Genomic DNA, 18,112 nt, shown 5'->3' on the forward strand with positions numbered 1-18,112 from the left:
CCCCAGTGGGGAGAGGGAAGAAATTTGAAGGGGGAAGAGGTCAGCTGTTTCCATGACACCTGCAACGACATATTTCTGGATGGGAAGACTAAACACTGCACAAACACCAGTCCCTCAAAAGTAGTATATAATGGACTTCATTCAGTAAAAACACTACTGAATTCATTTTACATGTATCTTAGGATTTTTTTTTTAAATAGAAAAGAGGCTGGGTAAAATAATTTTGACCTTCATAAAAGAATTGCCAAGGAACTTAAAAAATAAAAAGAATACTTGCACATTAAAAGAATCATGAAAGCAATGCCTTTTTCTTTTTTGGCCTATCAGAGTGAATACTGAATATGGTTATGAAAAGGGTATTATGGCTGACGGAGTACAAATCATAACATTTTAAGAAAGTAACCTGGATGTAATTAAAATGAACAACTGTACTTTTATCAAGGTACCCTATGTGAAATTATAAGATTACCAGGGTTTACTGTAAATAATGTAGGTGGGAAGATAGATGTGATGTGGAACTAAAACAAGATAGGCTATGAGTTGCTAAGTGCTGAAACTGACTGATGGGTACAGGGAGATTCCTTGTACAATTATCTGTAATTTTTTTTTAGATGTCTGAAAGAGTCTGTAGTAATTGGAAATAAAAATATATACTACAAGTATAGGATTTAAGTATAAACAAAACGACTGTAGCTTACAGGAACCATTAGATTCTAATTGCGAGGTAACTTTATGGTAATTATTAGGTATATTAATTTGTTTTTCCTTGGAAATCACTGAGGAAGGAATCACATTGGAGAAAGACATGCCATCCGCCCAGTAAATCCCAACACAAACCAATTTTTCCTCCGGTGTTGGAACAAACTACTGTTTGGCTAGACACCAAGTGAAGTAATTGGCTGATGACCATAAAAATTCACACATACTTTTAAACATTAAAATCACATTCCAACTCTGAGATACTTACACCAAAAAAAGCATCATGGAATTGAGAATGACAATATTCACAGCAAAGTCACTCTCTCGTGTCCTAATACAGCTCACTGGATGGAGTGAGAGGTGAACTACCCACCCACTCCCACTCATGCTATTTCTTACTCTCTCACTTTTCATTTACTTTTTGTTAAATAGATATTTGCATTCCTGTGAGTTAAATGGATATGATGCAGCATCTGTGTATATACAGGCGTGTTTACCAGGGCAGACTTGTTAAAGGAGGAGGTAATGAATCAAACGGTACCTCCTTTCACCCAGGAGTAATTGACTAAATCATACTGTTCTTTACCTCATGGCTCAGACAGTAAAGAATCCGCCTGTAGTGTGGGAGACCTGGGTTCAATCTGAGTTGGGAAGATCCCGCAGAGGAGGGCGTGGCAACCCACTCCAGCATTCTTGCCTTAGAGAATCCCCATGGACAGAGGAGCCTGGAGGGCTACAGTCCACGGGGTCGCAAAGAGCCGGGCGCAACTGCGCGACTAAGCACAGCGTACTGCTCTATACTGTGGAGTACTCTGTTAGCCAGTCAGAGGCATGAACAAAAACATTCTCCGAAAAGGATGGTGGCATTCTACTAAAAAAATATTCTCCTAAAAAGATAATGGTACCTTGGTAAATTTTTTTATAGTAAATTGTCAAGTAGAACACACTTTTTAAAGATTTTCTTTGATGTAGATCATTTTTAAAGTCTTTACAGAATTTGTTACAATACTGCTTCTCTTTTATGCTTTGGGTTTTGGTCACAAGGCATGTGGGATCTTAGCTTCCCAACCAGGGATCGAACCCATTCCCCCTGAACTGGAAGGTGAAGTCTTAACCACTGGGTCACCAGGGAAGTCCAGAGTAGAGCACATTTTTAAAGCCCTGTGTGGATGCCTATACATTTGCAGTGGCAATAGAAAAATCAGAATATATACACTGGACAGTATATGCTATCTCAGAGGGGTGTGTTTGAAGAGATGAAGGGGATATTTAACTTTTCCTGCATACCTTTCTATATGGTTTTATTACTTAACAACATCAATAATTTTTAAATTATAGAAAGGAAGTTCTTATAAATATAACTCAACTGACAGAAAAATATTAAAGGTATAATTCTTAGGGGGAAAACACAGGTTTTAAATTGATCAAAATTCATAAGGAAAGTTTTGATTTTTTTTTTTTTTTTGATCTCCTAACAACTACTCTGCAAGCTAACTTCCTAAGTGAAGGATACAGACTTCACCAAAGTCCATTATTAGTTCCATCTTTTTTCTGCCAGTTATTCCCAGGGTTAGAGTGGGAACCTCTGGGAGGATGGCTTCACTTCCCAGAAGTTCTCCATCAATAAAGGCAGAGATCAATACACAGATTCAATCAATTTACCTACCACACCCAAGTCCACTGAACACTCTGACGTATTTTTACAAAGTCATTTTTCAATTTTTACACTAAATCACCAAAGCCCAGACTTGTTTCAGCACAATGAGAGGTCTGGGCGGGAACACCACAGGCCTTCTGCCAAAGTCTCCAGACTCCCTGGCTAAGAGGCCAAGTCAGTCTGAGGGTCCAAAGTTCCAGGGTAACCCACAGAGTTGAGCGGAAGAGGTAGCAGAGGAAAGAGCTAGAACAGTCATCTACTCTAGACGGACTTCTTTTGCACATTTACTCTATAGGGTGGGAAATAGTAACACAGAGCTTCTCTGACTCTTAACCTAAAAATGTACTGCCTGTCCCTTAACTAATCAGACTCTCTTTTCCACTTGCTAGAATGAAGATGCTATTCTCCATATGTGAAATACCAAATGCTATCAGCCTTTACAAGCAACACACAACCTGGCTGAGAGAGCCCAGGAAGCTTTGCGGCCCACACAGAACACCCATCCAAAGGCTCCTGATCCAATGCTCGAGAACTATGTCCCCCCAAATGATCACGAGCAACTCCGCTGCAGTGCACTCCTGAATGTTAAGAAGCTACTGCAACTGCTAATTTTTCTTAAGTGTTTATGTTTAGTACTGCTAATTTTTCTTCAGTTCAGTTCAGTCGCTCAGTCTTGTCCAACTCTGCGACCCATGGACTGTAGCCCACCGGGCTCCTCTGTCCATGGACATTTCCAGGCAAGGATACCGGAGTGGGTTGCCTTTTTCTTCTTCAGGGGATCTTCCCGACTCAGGGATTGAACCCATGTCTCCTGGGTCTCCTGAATTGCAGGCAGATTCTTTACCCAATGAACCACGCGGGAAGCCTTAGTTTTTCTTAGAACAGTATTTAAAGGATATGTCAGGTATGGTTCTATATGTGCCATACTGTTGCATTTAAGAGGGCTATCATCTACTATTACATGGACTACAAAATTATCTCAATCAACCACAAAGCAGGAAACTTGGTAGTATTATTTCTATGCTTTAATGATTCACCTGGATATATGTCCATTATCTTCTACGTCCTGTAAATTCTCACAACAGGTATCAGAGAATTGGTAAAAATGTAAGAGACAATTCAGGCTTTAAAATTTACAAAAACATTGGATTTTAAGGCAGGAGGCAAAAACAAAAAAGTAAGTGTATAGTAACCTTGTTTAATATAATGTCCAGAACAACACTTTTGCCTAAAGAACTTTTGTTGTTGGGTCAAAAATCCCTAGACCAAAGCTCTAAATCCATCTGGAACTAAAGTCAAGAAAATGGTAAACTTCAGATTCCCTCTTTCACTATTTGATTCATCACTACTCAAAAACATAACAAATTTTTCTCCATAAATGACTCAGGTTGCCAATTTTTACATATTCCTCAAAACCAAAAATAAAAAAATCTCGAGATAATAAAAGCACTGAAACAAAACTGTTTATAATCCAGTTACAAAAAAAGAAAACCGTAATAGATTTAACTGATTTCTAGCAATGAGTAAAGCTGTACACCAAATCAATCTTTTATTTAAAAACATAAACTTGGGCCATCTATCTTTCCCCCAGAGCTAAAGGGCACACTGAGAAACACAATTTGCTGGCTGAGAAGCAGGAGTACTTAGTTCTGTTCTGACAAGTGAGACCCCTCACTTACTGCAGAGATGAGATAATCTCAGTACTTAAGCCCAAATGGCTTCTTCAAAGTTAACTTGAACAAAACAGATGAAACACCATAAAAAGCTACAGAGAAAAAGAGCCAAGCATAGGCCATCTCAGAACTAGAACTTCTACCTCAAAATCCTGCCTTCCATGCTACACCCTATTTCCAGATTGCTCTTCTCTAAAGCATGATTTATGCCATTTCCCCACATCAACATCTTCCAGCGGCCTCCTAGGACTGAATCAGTTCTAAGCTTCAGTCTGCCTTTCATACACTCTTGTATAAAGCTCTATTACAGGTAACTGTCCTTATTTCTAGTTACTCTCAGATTCTTAACATAACACTAAAACATATTTGACAGTATACACAAAGTTCTCCATTTATGTTAGATACAAATTATAACAAACAAGTTATAGATAATTCAAATGCTAATTAATCCTTATAGTAACTTTGAGGTACTATTAATCCTACTGTATAAGTGAAAAACAGAAAAGCTCAACAGGTCACCTATAACCACAAGGTCAGAGGAGTGACTTAAACAGTCAATCTACGCATAAGACTGTATCTGCCTTCACCTTGACAAACTGGCCTCGCTCTGATTTCTACCTCCCTGTATCATTTGCTTGACTTCTTTTCCTTTCTAAAGATCTGGACCATTAGCTCAAGATTCACCTCTTCAAAGAAATTTTCCCAAACCATCAAAGCTTTTGATCATGTGTCTCAATATGGACCTATTCTCTACATTGCGTGTGTGCATGTACGTGTGGAGCAGTGGATGTAATGCATTATTATATTCTGATGACATTATATCTCCATGATTAAATTTCCAGCTCCTTATCCCCTACCTTCAATCTTTCCCAGGGAAAGGTTGAAGGCAGGAGGAGAACAGGATGATAAGAGATGAGATGGTTGGATGGCATCACCAACTCGATGGACATGAGTTTGAGCAAGCTTCGGGAACTGGTAATGGACAGGGAAGCCTGGCATGCTGCAGTCCATGGGGTCGCAAAGAGAGGACATGACTGAGCAACTGAACTGAACTATCCCCCTACCAGTTCTATAACCTCTACAGTTGCTATTTTAAACATATAAGTGGTCATAAAAATTTGGGTACTGGTTCAAATGCTTCCTTGTATTATAATACAAAAGACAGAGGTACTTACAGCCTAACCAGATTGGTGAGTCCTCGGAATATATCTGCATTCAGACACCCTATTCGGTTGTTTGTCAGATCCCTAAGAAGAAAGGGAAAAAGTATCTTCAATTAGTTCTCTTGGTTAATGAAGGTTTCATACATTTGATATTCAAGAATGGCACCCAAGTATCACGCAAGACTTTTCTTTTAAGCATCTCTAAAATATTCACTTATCTCAAGTGCAGCACTGAGAGAAGAAATAATCCTTGCTTTCACTTACTTCTGGCACATACAAACTAAACGCTGTTTAATTACAGTGCCCTTGATATTTAAAGCATTTACTCCTGTAAAATGACTCAAGATAAAACCAAAGTAGTAAAAATGAGACTCAATCTATCTTACTGCCTGTGATGATATACACAGCTAATCACTCTGGGTAAGTTAGGGAATAGGGCTGATATAAGGCAACATCCAAGAGACAATGGGTAAAAGGGTACATTATCACAATGCCAAAACTTTTATTTCCTCAAGAACAAGTGAAACTTAATGCTAACTTCATCCCTTAAATACTCAGAAGTTTTGACTGTAATGAAAAAACAACTGAGTTAGCTTTTACTTTACAAATCTGTCATTTAGGCTCCAAGCCAAATTACTTTATAACAATATCTAGGTAATGGCCCATTTTTTTTCAGTCACTCCTAAACTTCTTATAGTTCCTATCAAATGCTACTTTGAAATCATTTTTTTTCTCCTCCTCAACATATGTAACTTTTTTCCTTTTCTCTGCAATAATTTTAGTATTTTGTTCTTTCTACACTATACTTCTTCATACCAAGCACAGTGAACACACTTTTACACTTCAATTAGATTTATTTTAATTAGGAGATAATTGACTATTTCTTCAAATAAGAGAGCATAGCTTTCATCATTTCCCATCAGTGGATTTAGTATGGAAGCCCTCAAACAATGAACCTTTGTTTTTATCAGTTGTTAAGATTTGGGATTATTGGTCATTTTTAATTTCAATAAAAGAAGTAAAACAAGCTTTCTCAGCCAAACTTTAAAAAATATTTTTATCATATTTTCTTCACAGTCCATATTATTCTCTGTAATAGACCAGGACATATTCACTGAGTTACTCTTTAGAGACTTATACCAACCGTTTCTAAACTAAAACTGTCAGATTCTAAATTATACACTTGGTAATGGGGGGGGAGGGGGTATTAGTCTGATAGAAATTACAAAGACTTCATATTTGAATTCAGTACCGACTCATTAATTTTTTCCTTTAGGTATTTTGAAAGCTAATTTAGGTAACCCCTGGTATTCAAAAATTTCATAGCCCTGTTTCCCCTTTCTTAGGGCAACTTTTGATTTAAAAAAAATCTTAAGCAATACAAGTTTTTAACTACATTCATTATGCTCTAGCTCCTCAGAATATTAAAACTAAGTATTTAATCGTGTGGCACTTTTCTTTATTCTGGCTGATTTTCCTTCTATTTCTGGGCTTTACTATTTAAGAAAATGAGGCATCATCTTGCGAAGTGTTGCTTAAACAAGCATTTCTGAGCTCTATTCATTATCTTGTCTCAGTTCTGAGCTTTAAATGGTGTAATTACCATTGATTCTTTGGGAAACAATTTCATTATAGCTATACCTATTTAAAATGGAATTTAGGTACTGATAATGAGTTTTCATTTGAATTGAGAATCAGCTTGAATTTTGTTGATAAAGCAAAAGAAAAACTGAATGGGTCTAGGTTTTACCTACTTCTGGTAGTTTATTCTTCAGAAAGCCACTGACTTAATCTTCCTGATCCAAATTATCTATAAAATAAAGGCAAAGGCACGGGACACTTACAAAAACACTTTATATGTGGTTGCTGAGTGAGATGCACAACTGAATGATTTAAGGCCTCATAGGAAAAAGCGCCTGTAGTTAAGAAGTGACTAGCAGAATACCTTTCTATCTCATTGAGTTTTCATATAGAACTCTCTCAGCGTGCAAGCTGTATGCCAACTTAGCTGTTTGGAATTAAGAACGAATTTTCTAGTGGGAAGATTATAAATGACAATTACCTTCCTAGGCATGAACACCAAAGACTACTTAATGTGTAATGCAATGAAAAAATGCCAAGGCAACATCTGGGACAATCATGGTAATTAAATTAAGTGCTACTGAACAAGAAAATTTTAATTTTATTTTGGATAGCAATATGTGAAAAATTATTTACTGAAGGATAAAGAACTAATGGAGAACGTAGGCTATTTTGCAGTATCCTTGAAAGATCCTGATGAAGCTGCTTTTTATTAAGAGTCAAATTTCCTTCAATCCCTACCTCAATGTGCAGATATCATATTAAGCTCCCTATTACCAGAAAACAGAACATGGACGGTCACATGGATCACAGAAGGAGAGAATAAGTGGACTTGTCTGGCCATGATACCACACTCCTCCCTCCTCTTGCAAAAACTAGTTCTAGTAATTCTCCAGCTTTAGCATCAGAATCACCAGGAGGGACAGTTGAAACAAAAATGCTTTGGCCTCAGCCCCAGAGTTTGATAGGGCAGCTCTAGCAGCTACACTCCTACTCCTTCTCCCTATGTGAGGACTCACATTCCATCCAAACAAGGTATCAGTTTGTCCTAGTAAGAAGCACAGAGAAAATGACTCACTGTTACAAATCAAGCTCAGCGAGCTGCTGCCCTCCACTCCCTAAGGACTGTGTCTGGAGATGCATGTAGCCTGCTGATGGCCCTGGTCCACGCTCCTGCTTACGTCAGTCTGGCAAGTCCCCACTGCTTCAAAGACCCGTAACAGCTGAACACCAGCGATTGCCCTATCTCTCTGGGAGTATATTCCAAACCCATATCCAAGATCTTGGTTGGTATACATGATTCCACTAGACTGTAAACCTTCCAAGGGGCTCCTGAGTTAGTTCCCTTTGTATCTCTGGAGGCTGGCTCACTCCTGGGCCCAGAGGATGGACTTGATAAATGTTTGTTTAACTGAATTGATGCTGATCTGTCTTTCCACTTCAGTGACATCTCTATACGTTGAAAATACTTTCACTGAAGTCTAAACCTAGCTTGATCCACTGCAGCTCTGATGTCACTAATCTGATCATGTCAACAAAAATAGTTTTGCCAGTTCCCCACTGTCTAAAAGATTTGAAATTCTTCAACATGGCAGGAGGTCATCAAAAGCCTGGTCTCTTCCTGACTGACCTTACATTCCAATGTTCTTTTCCCCTTTCTACTTAATGCTTTGGTCAAAGCATTTGTTCTTTCACACCTGTGTCCACTCGGCTTACAGAGATCTTTCTGTTATTCTTCAATACACATTCAGCCCTCAGGAGCAAGGTCAAGTCGAAACGCTGGCTGCTCTCATGGCAGGTCATTCTTATCTCAGGTGGTCCCTCCTTTCCCTGGCAGTAATATTATTATTATTATTTAGGATGCATTTTCACTATCGATTTGCCCCTAAGAGTCTGTGAGTTTTTCCGGGGAAGTCCAAGCATAGTAAGCAGTCAGCACTCAATAAATGCATTCAGAAGGAATCAAGGGTAGTGGGGCAGTCCACATGGCTGAAGCACTGGGTGACCTCTAAAATATGAGCACTCTCACAAAGCAGTTGTGACCAGAACACGATAAGGAAAGCAAGAGTGCTTCGTCTCGGAAATAATAAAAACTGGTCTTCGGGTTTTGAAATAACATATAGATAAAATATATAGGAAATTGGCAAGATTTTTAAATCATTAATAGAAAGAGGCCTCACTTCTGGGCATACACATCAAGGAAACCAGATCTGAAAGAGACATGTGCACCCCAATGTTCATCGCAGCACTGTTTATAATAGCCAGAACATGGAAGCAACCTAGATGCCCATCAGCAGATGAATGGATAAGGAAGCTGTGGTACATATACACCATGGAATATTACTCAGCCATCAAAAAGAATTCATTTGAATCAGTTCTAATGAGATGGATGAAACTGGAGCCCATTATACAGAGTGAAGAAAGCCAGAAAGATAAAGAACATTACAGCATACTAACACATATACATGGAATTTAGAAAGATGGTAAAGATAACCCTATATGCAAAACAGAAAAAGAGACACATATGTACAGACTTTTGGACTCTGTGGGAGAAGGCGAGGGTGGGATGTTTCGAGAGAACAGCATCGAAACATGTATATTATCTATAGTGAAACAGATCACCAGCCCAGGTTGGATGCACGAGACAAGTGCTCGGGCCTGGTGCACTGGGAAGACTCAGAGGGATTGGGTAGAGAGGGAGGTGGGAGGGGGGATCGGGATGGGGAATACATGTAAATCCATGGCTGATTCATGTCAATGTATGACAAAACCCACTACAATACTGTAAAGTAATTAGCCTCCAACTAATAAAAATAAATGAAAAAAAAAAATAGAAAGAGGTCTCAATTTTTAGGGCATTTACAATAGATTGTTTAAATGCATTCGTAAGTTGAAAGTCATCTACAGATTATGCCCGCTGGCAAAGCCAACCATAATGATTTTATTACCATAAGAGGGATGTAACCATCTACCACCAACAAATCAAATTGCTGTATAAATAAACTGCCTTCTGAGCTACTTACATTAAACAGTCTGCTTTTCTATCTTAGATGAACTTCTAAAAATTATTAAAAAGCCACTTTTTTATCATGTTAAAGTTTGAAGTAGGTTAACAGTTACTTAAAAAGAAATGGTTCAAATTCATAAGCCAGCAATTCAAACACTTACAATCTTTTTAGCGATGACAGTCCCCAAAAGGCACCCGGGTCTATACTACTAATAAGATTGTTTCGGAGGTCCCTGTTAAAGACAAAATAAAAGTTACTTACATCTCAACACTGTAAGAAATATGTAAGCATACTGCACTTACCTGCTATACAGAAAACAGCAACGACAGTAAAAGGAATGAAAGGAAACTGAAGCCAAACAGACTGACTAAAATCAGCCCAGCAGTAAGTGGCAAAGCAAGAATTCAAAATCAAGAAATCTGGTTCTGAAGCCATTTGTGTTGGGCAATATAGAATAAAGGTATATGTCAAAAAGATGTGCATCCTAATATTACTCCAACTCAAAGTTATGACTAAATGACAATCTTATACATTATTTTTATAGTCTCTTCCTTAGTATGTTACACTTTAGCTATCAAAATAAATCAGACTGTATTTGTGACAAGCATAATTAAATTAAAAACTTTCAAATCGTTATCAACACTATACACTCTAAAATTCATGTCATTTCACTGTTAATATTTTATCCTCCCAAGACTTCTACGGCTAGGCTTTCTATAAAACAGTGTGTTATTTCACAGTATATAGCTCAAAACCAAGATCCATCCACCAGTCCTCAATGCAACGGCATCTGAGAGCAACCACAACTGACAGGAGTCCCCACTTTATCCATGTGGAATACATTCCAAGACCCCCACTGGATGCCTGAAACTGAAAATAGTGCCAAATCCTTTATATACTATGTTTTTTTTTCTATACTTACATATCTATGACAAAATTTATAAATTAGGCACAGTAAGAGATCAACAATAATTAAATAGAACAAATATAACCATAGGATAAAAGTTCATAAAATCAGTCTTTCTCTTTCAAAATATCTTACTGTACAAATGCAATGCCTTTTCCATTTTCCCAGTGGTACCGAACCCACCTGCCAATATAGGAGATATAAGAGACAAGGGTTTGATCCCTGGGTGAGGAAGATCCCCAGGAGGAGGGCATGGCAACCCACTCCAGTATTCCTGCCTGGGAAATCCCACGGACAGAGGAACCTGGCAGGCTACAGTCCATAGGTTTGTACAGAGTCGGACACGACCAAGTGACTTAACATGCACGCAATGCCTTTTCCCTCAGCACTTACCACACACTATGGCCGTAACTTCTGCAGTGTGAGATATAACAGCAAAACTAGTACAATTTTTTTTGGTCACAATTTCAGAGAGAAGATTCATTCCTACCACGGATCTTAGCAACCTCAGCATCCAGATTTTTTCTCTCCTTATTACGTCAAGAACTTTCACCATTTAACTTAAATCAAGTGTCAAGTCTTTTCAGCACATCCAAACTGTCAACATCAGTACTCTCATGCTTTGGGGCTGTTACTGAGTAAAATGAGGGTGACCTGAACACAAACTGTGATATCCTGACAGTGGATCTGATAACCGGAATGGCTACTAAGGGACTGAGGAGCAGGATGTGCAGGACAAAGGGTTAATTCACGCCCTGGGTGGGATGGTGTGAGATTTCATCACACTATTCAGAACGGTGTGTAATTTAAAACTCACGGATTGTTTATTTCTGTAAGTTTCCATTTAATATTTTCCACCTGTAGTTGACCATGAGTAAATAAAACTGTGGAAACCGAAACCTCGGGTGGGGCGGGGGCTGCTGTATCCCCATTCTCCCCTGATGCTTGGCCCTTCCATGCCAGCACACGACCACTGGGGGCAGCAGTGAGCATCACAGCCAGAGCCTTCCTCTAGGGCAGATTTGGCCTGTCACTGAAGGTTCTGCTCGGGCTTCCCTTGTGGCTCAGCAGGTGAAGAATCCACCTGCAATGCAGGAAACCTGGGTTTAATCCCTGGGTTGGGAAGATCTGGAGAAGGGAAAGGATACCCACTCCAGTATTCTGGCTTGGAGAATTCCACAGACTGTATAATCCACGGGGTCACAAAGAGTTGGACAAACCTGAGCGACTTTCACTTTCAAAGGTTCTGCTTGGGCTCAGCTGAAACTCTCCAGTCACCCCACACTAACGTCCAGCTAACATCTGTAGAGAGCAATCCTCGTGGCCTGCTTCTTCAACTCTACTAGACACCCAAAGTGGGCCCATTCATCAGGACTCACTCATAACCTTGTCCACGGGAGGCCTGAGTGGCCTCAGGTCATCTCTCAGAGCACCTCAGGTCAGACTGTGAACAGAAACCCTCCCAACTTCTCTTCACCTGGGAGTCTTTCCCAAACAAAGGCAACATTCCCCCTTCCATGTAGGTGTGAGCTTCTGACATCAACCCTCCTAAATATCCATCATTATTCTCATAATTGGACTTCCAAGGGAGCGCTGGTGGGAAAGAACCTGCGTGCCAATGCAGCAGACATAAGAGATACAGGATTGATCCCTGGGTCAGGAAGATCCCTGGAGGAAGGCATAGCAATCCACCCTAGTATTCTTGCCTGGAGAATCCCATGGACACAGGAACCTGATGGGCTACAGTCCATAGGGTCACAAAGAGTTGGACAAGACTAAAGTGACTTACACCCACCCACAGCACCCCCCACACACACACGCACACACGCAGTTGGTGAAACAATGCAGAAATGCAGAGCAAAGGGCAATACAAACCCAGGGTACCGTGTACCTCCCGGGTCCTTTAGTACCTCACTTATTTGAGAAATAAAGTTTTCCTGAAAGCAGATCCTGGACCACTGGTGCCGCCTGTTATCACAACACTGAGGTGACACGTCTCTGGGATCATTTGTCACTCCTGCCCTATCATGGGCAGTCTAGCCTGTAAGAAGCAGCCTAAACTACTCAACAGAAGAATATTCAGTTCACTTCCTCAAGCATCTGACCTGCTTGGTCTACTGGTGCTGAAAAAAAGGACACCGAGGAAGTCTTACTGCAGTGGACTCAGATCCATGTGCTTCCTGTCATCCAGTGAGGGAGGTACATTCAATTTCACTGACATCGGCTGATGAAAACTCACTGTTGTATGGCCTACTTCATAACATGCTCTTCTTCCTTAATGGCTCATTCTAACTATCAATATAGACAAAGCTGCACCACTAGGACTGGTTCGTAGGCATGTTTCCTGGCAATTTCACAAAACAGCCTGATGAAAGCGGCCCCCTGCCCCTCACAGCACTGGTCAGCCCCTGCTACAAACCCAGCGCTCCCCAGGTGCCATCCACACTGGCTTCCTGCACTCTCCATTCTGTTTCATACCAGGCGACGGAGGTTGACCAGAAATTCTCAAGAACGCTTCTCTGGAGGCACAACCAGTGAATCCTGGGCACATAAACATCCGCCAACAAACCCTGTTCTGCCTTCTCCATGTCTCACTCCCAACCTTATGCATTAAATATTCTTCTGCAAGCTAGCAGCAAAATTGCAATCCCACTCCACCCACCCTACAAATCAGAGCCAGGTTCTTCTAAATAAAACTGAACCCCCAAGTACCTTGCAATTCTATAAAGATAGGAAACATTCTTTAAACATAGTATAGGGTCAATTCTGGTTACCATTACTTAATAAGTATTTCATTAATCAGAACTCAGATTTTATGTTCCACAAAGATGGGGTCTTTGGGAGGTGGATAGGTCATAAGAGCAGAGACTTCATGAGTGAGGTTAATGCCTTTGTTAAAAAAGAGACTCAAACAGCTCCCGCTTCCCCTTCCACCACATGAGAGAGACTGCAGCAAAAAGACGGCCAAGTACGAAGTGGGCCCTCACTGGACACCAAACCTACCAGAGCCTTGATCCTGGACTCCAGCCTCCAGAACTGAGAGATGCTGTTCATGAGCCACCCAGCTCATGACATCTCGTTACAGCGGCCAGAATGGGCTGAGACAGATGATAAATGGATGGAAAAGTCAACCATGGCTGAGAGACAGGATTACACTACCTGACCTTCACCATAGAGTCGTTTCAGTCAATTAGAGCTAGCCACAAAATCATTAGGATATTCACAGCATAAGCACTAATATTTCTCAATAAAAGTAGAAGGTCATGATGTCTGCAATTGACTTTCAAATAATTCAGCAAACATGTATATGTAGGCGCACTCCAATATAAAGGAAAACAATAATAGCATGTTGTTATTAATGACTGAGTAGGTAAATTGGTAATGTGGGAGATTACTACATCATTCTTTCAATTTTCTGTATGTTGAAATTTTTAAAACAAATTTTGTTCCCACTATTTTTAGTCCCATGAATTACAACTAGTCCTCAGGCTCAATTTATTAGTTCTCATCTCCCTGCCCCCGCCCCCCGCCACAACTGACCCCAATTCTTTATTGCAAAAATATGATTTTAGGAAAAAACTGAATCAATGTTTTTGACCTATATAAGCAAAAAAGTTCTGCAAAAAGAAATATACGATGTCAGTTCTATTTTTTTAAAACATATGTTTCGTTTATCAGATTTTAAAGAGTATCTACAACAGGAAGTGATTTAGCTAAAGCAGTACATAAATTTATGGTCAATGATGTACTGCATGTGTTTCTACAAAATACCTCTCATGAATAACCGAGGACTATAATATGATTTAAAGATGCACTTTTTCTTCAATAATAAAAAATCCTTGACATATTATATAATATTTAATAATAGCCATATTAATCAGGCATTGCCAAAAGACATTTATAGTCAAATTCTTTAATACTGCCCTCCTCCTCCCTGCCTTTACCAACCCACAACTTCCCTAGTGAACATGAGTTTAAGTTGGGGATATACAGCTAAATCTGAATGTTGCTTCATTAAAATATAAATGAAAAGGCACACAAGAATTGCATAAACAAAATTAAAGGACTATCTTAATGGTTGTTAAAAGAGCTAAGTCTTTCTTCCCTGGTGGGAGAGTGGATAAGAATCTGCATGCCAATGCAGGGGACGCAGGTTCGATCCCTGGGTTGGGAAGATACCATACCCCGTGGGCAACTAAAGCCTGGGTGCCACAACTACTTTCTCTGAGGCAATCATCACCACCCCTCTCTAGGCTCACAACTGTATCTGCAGCCCAAGCTCACCATTCCCTTGAGTTCCCTATTGCATACACAGCAGTCTAACTCAACACCTACACCTGGACATCTCACAGCCACCTCAAAAACCAGCACAGTATCAGGAGCTCTAGTTTGTGCTTTATCAAGTCCTCCCAAGTGATTCTACTGCACACAAAGTTGGACAACCACCAGTCCAAATGAGGGCACTAGTCTCTAAACAGAGATTATGGGCTTTAAATTACCTTAGATTTAACACTTCCCCGATAGCTCAAGAACAAAAAGGTCTGTCTACTCAGGGCTATGGTTTTTCCAGTAGTCATGTACGGATGTGAGAGTTGGACTATAAAGAAAGCTGAGCGCCGAAAAATTGATGCTTTTGAACTGTGGTGTTGGAGAAGACTCTTGAGAGTCCCTTGGATGGCAAGGAGATCCAACCAGTCCATCCTGGGTGTTCATTGGAAGGACTGATGCTGAAGCTGAAACTCCAATACTCTGGTCACCTGATGTGAAGAGCTGACTCATTTGAAAAGAGCCTGATGCTGGGAAAGATTGAGGGCAGGGGAGAAGGGGACAACAGAGGATGAGATGGTTGGATGGCATCACCAACTCAATGGACATGGGTTTGAGTAAACTTCGGGACTTGGTGATGGACAGGGAGGCCTGGCATGCTGTGATTCATGGGGTTGCAAAGAGTTGGACAGTGACTGAACTGAACTGAACTGATAAATCAGTTGGTAATGAATCTGCCTGCAACGCAGGAGACTCTGTTTCGATTCCTGGGTCAGGAAGATCTGCTGGAGAAGGGATAGGCCACCCACCCCAGTATTCTTGGGCTTCCCTTGTGGTTCAGCTGGTGAAGAATCTACCTGCAATGCAGGAGACCTGGCTTTGATCTCTGGGTTGGGAAGATACACTGGAGAAGAGAAAGGTTACCCACTCCAGTATTCTGGCCTGTAGAATTCCATGGACTGTATAGTCCATGCAGTCACGAAAAGTCGGACACAACTGAGCGACTTTCATTCACTTCCCTACTTCCCCCTTATCCCAACCCCTCATTCCAGCAGTCAGAGCATCCTCTGCGTACAGTGTGTGCGCGTTAAGTTACTTCAGCCGTGTCCGACTCTTTGAGACCCAATGGATCAAAGCCTGCCAGGCACCTCCATCCAAGGGATTCTCCAGGCAAGAATGCTGCAGTGGGTTGCCATACCCTTCTCCAAAGGACTAACCGGACCCAGGAATCAATTCTGCATCTTTTTTGTCTCCCGCACGGGCAAACGGGTTGTTTACCACCAGCGCCACCTGGGAAGCCCCGCTGGGGCTGGGAAGACAGTCAGTCGCTCAGTCGTGTCTGACTCTTTGCGATCCCATGGACTGCAGCACGCCACGCCTGCCTGTCCATCACCAACCCTCGGAGCTTACTCAAACTCATGTCCATCGAGTCGGTGATGCCATCCAACCATCTCATCCTCTGTAGTCCCCTTCTCCTCCTGCCTCCAATCCCTCCCAGCATCAGGGTCTTTCCCAGTGAGTCAGTTCTTCCCATCAGGTGGCCAAAGTATTGGAGCTTTAGCTTCAGCATCAGTCCTTCCAATTAATATTCAGTATTGATTTCCTTTAGGATGGACTGGTTGGATCTTCTTGCTGTCCAAGGGACTCTCAAGAGTCTTCTCCAACACCACAGTTCAAAAGCATCAATTCTTCGGTGCTCAGCTTTTTTTTTTTTTCTTTTTTTTTTTTTTTTTAGTGGAGTGCAGTTTATTACACCGGTGGACCCAAGGCAGAGTCTCCTCTTAGCCAAGGGCCCCGACCAGCATTTGTGAAAATCTTTTATACCCCATGTGTCCAAACCCACTACCCCAATTCCCTTGAGACTTACATAAACAAAGGAAGGGTAAATACAACTACAATAACCCCATCATTCACGTGTTATGTGTTCAAACAGTCAATAATCAATAAGCCCGCAGTTACGTTCCAAATAGTTAATAACTGATAAGCCTGTGCTTACATTCTGATAGATAGTGTCCGGAGGCAGGGGTGATTAGTGTCTCTTCTTCAAGATTCCCCTGCCCAGAGGGGGGTCTTATCCTTCCATTGTCATTCCCACAGGCGCTAAGCACAGAGTTCAGAGTCCACTGGAGAGGTGGCCGCGCACGATCAGCACAGACAGGCCTGAGATGGAGTCCAGGCCCTATGACTTCCTTCTTCATTCCCCCCTCTTGATGCTCTTAGTTTCCATACGGTGCTCAGCTTTCTTTACAGTCCAACTCTCACATCCATACATGACTACTGCTCACAGTAGCTCATAGTAAAAGCCAAGGTCCTTGCAATAACCCTCTAGAATCTGTCACACCAATACGTCTTTGGCCTCACTCTGGTCTCCTTGCTGCCCCTCAAACACAAGCAACACGTTTCACAGCACAGCTTTTGCACCTAAAAGTCCGGCTGCCTATAATATTCTTTCCTCAAGGTTCAATCACTTGCTCTAAGCCTTCACACTATCACCATACAAAACTCACATACATAGTGCATAGGTGTGCAAACGCCACTCCCTGCTGTATGTTTGTTTACCCATAGTACAGTCATTCCTTTAGTTCCAGGACCCCCACAAACACCAATATCCAGACATTCAAGTCCTTCATGTAAAATGGTATAGTAGAGTCAGTCCTCCATACCATGCAGGATGGAACCTGGAGCAGGGGGACCTATACTTATGCTATCAATTTGCTTGCTATGTTTATTCTATTTCTCCCCATCACAACAAAAATTCTTTAAAGACAGGACCTTTGACAACAATCCCAATCCTAAGACAGTGTGGGCAATTAATAAATATCTGCTGAACAAATTTAGATTAGCTACTCAGGAAAGAATAATGATTGAGACAATACTTGTACCAAGCCTCGATATCAGACCATTTACCTTTTTAATGGTTTTAATTAACATGATACAATCAATCTACATCAGTTATCCATGGCACACACTTTTAAAAGAATGCAAATTAATCTTTTAAAAAAGTAGATCATAACTAGGAAACTAGTTTCCAAGATGTCATAAAGAGGTATTATGTCCTAAAAATAAAAACCCCAAGCCCTAAAGAAAAACTCCAAAGAATCTATAAAAAAAAAAAAAGAGTATGTATATGTATAACTGATTCACTTTGCTGTACACCT

At 40.7% G+C, this 18,112-nt stretch overlaps 1 protein-coding gene across 1 annotated transcript in view; it reads right to left on the reverse strand.

Annotated features, from left to right (window-relative positions):
• The window catches only part of ADGRA3 (adhesion G protein-coupled receptor A3), a 126,110-nt gene that overhangs the window by 70,762 nt on the left and 37,236 nt on the right, over positions 1-18,112 (reverse strand). Inside the window, exons 3-4 of the mRNA XM_061164469.1 lie at positions 9,942-10,013; positions 5,205-5,276 (exon numbers count right to left, since the gene is read on the reverse strand). Coding sequence (XP_061020452.1) covers positions 5,205-5,276; positions 9,942-10,013 — 144 coding nt within the window. The remainder of the gene's footprint in view (positions 1-5,204; positions 5,277-9,941; positions 10,014-18,112) is intronic.

This window comes from Dama dama, chromosome 17 (assembly GCF_033118175.1).
Source record: "Dama dama isolate Ldn47 chromosome 17, ASM3311817v1, whole genome shotgun sequence".
NCBI lineage: Eukaryota > Metazoa > Chordata > Mammalia > Artiodactyla > Cervidae > Dama > Dama dama.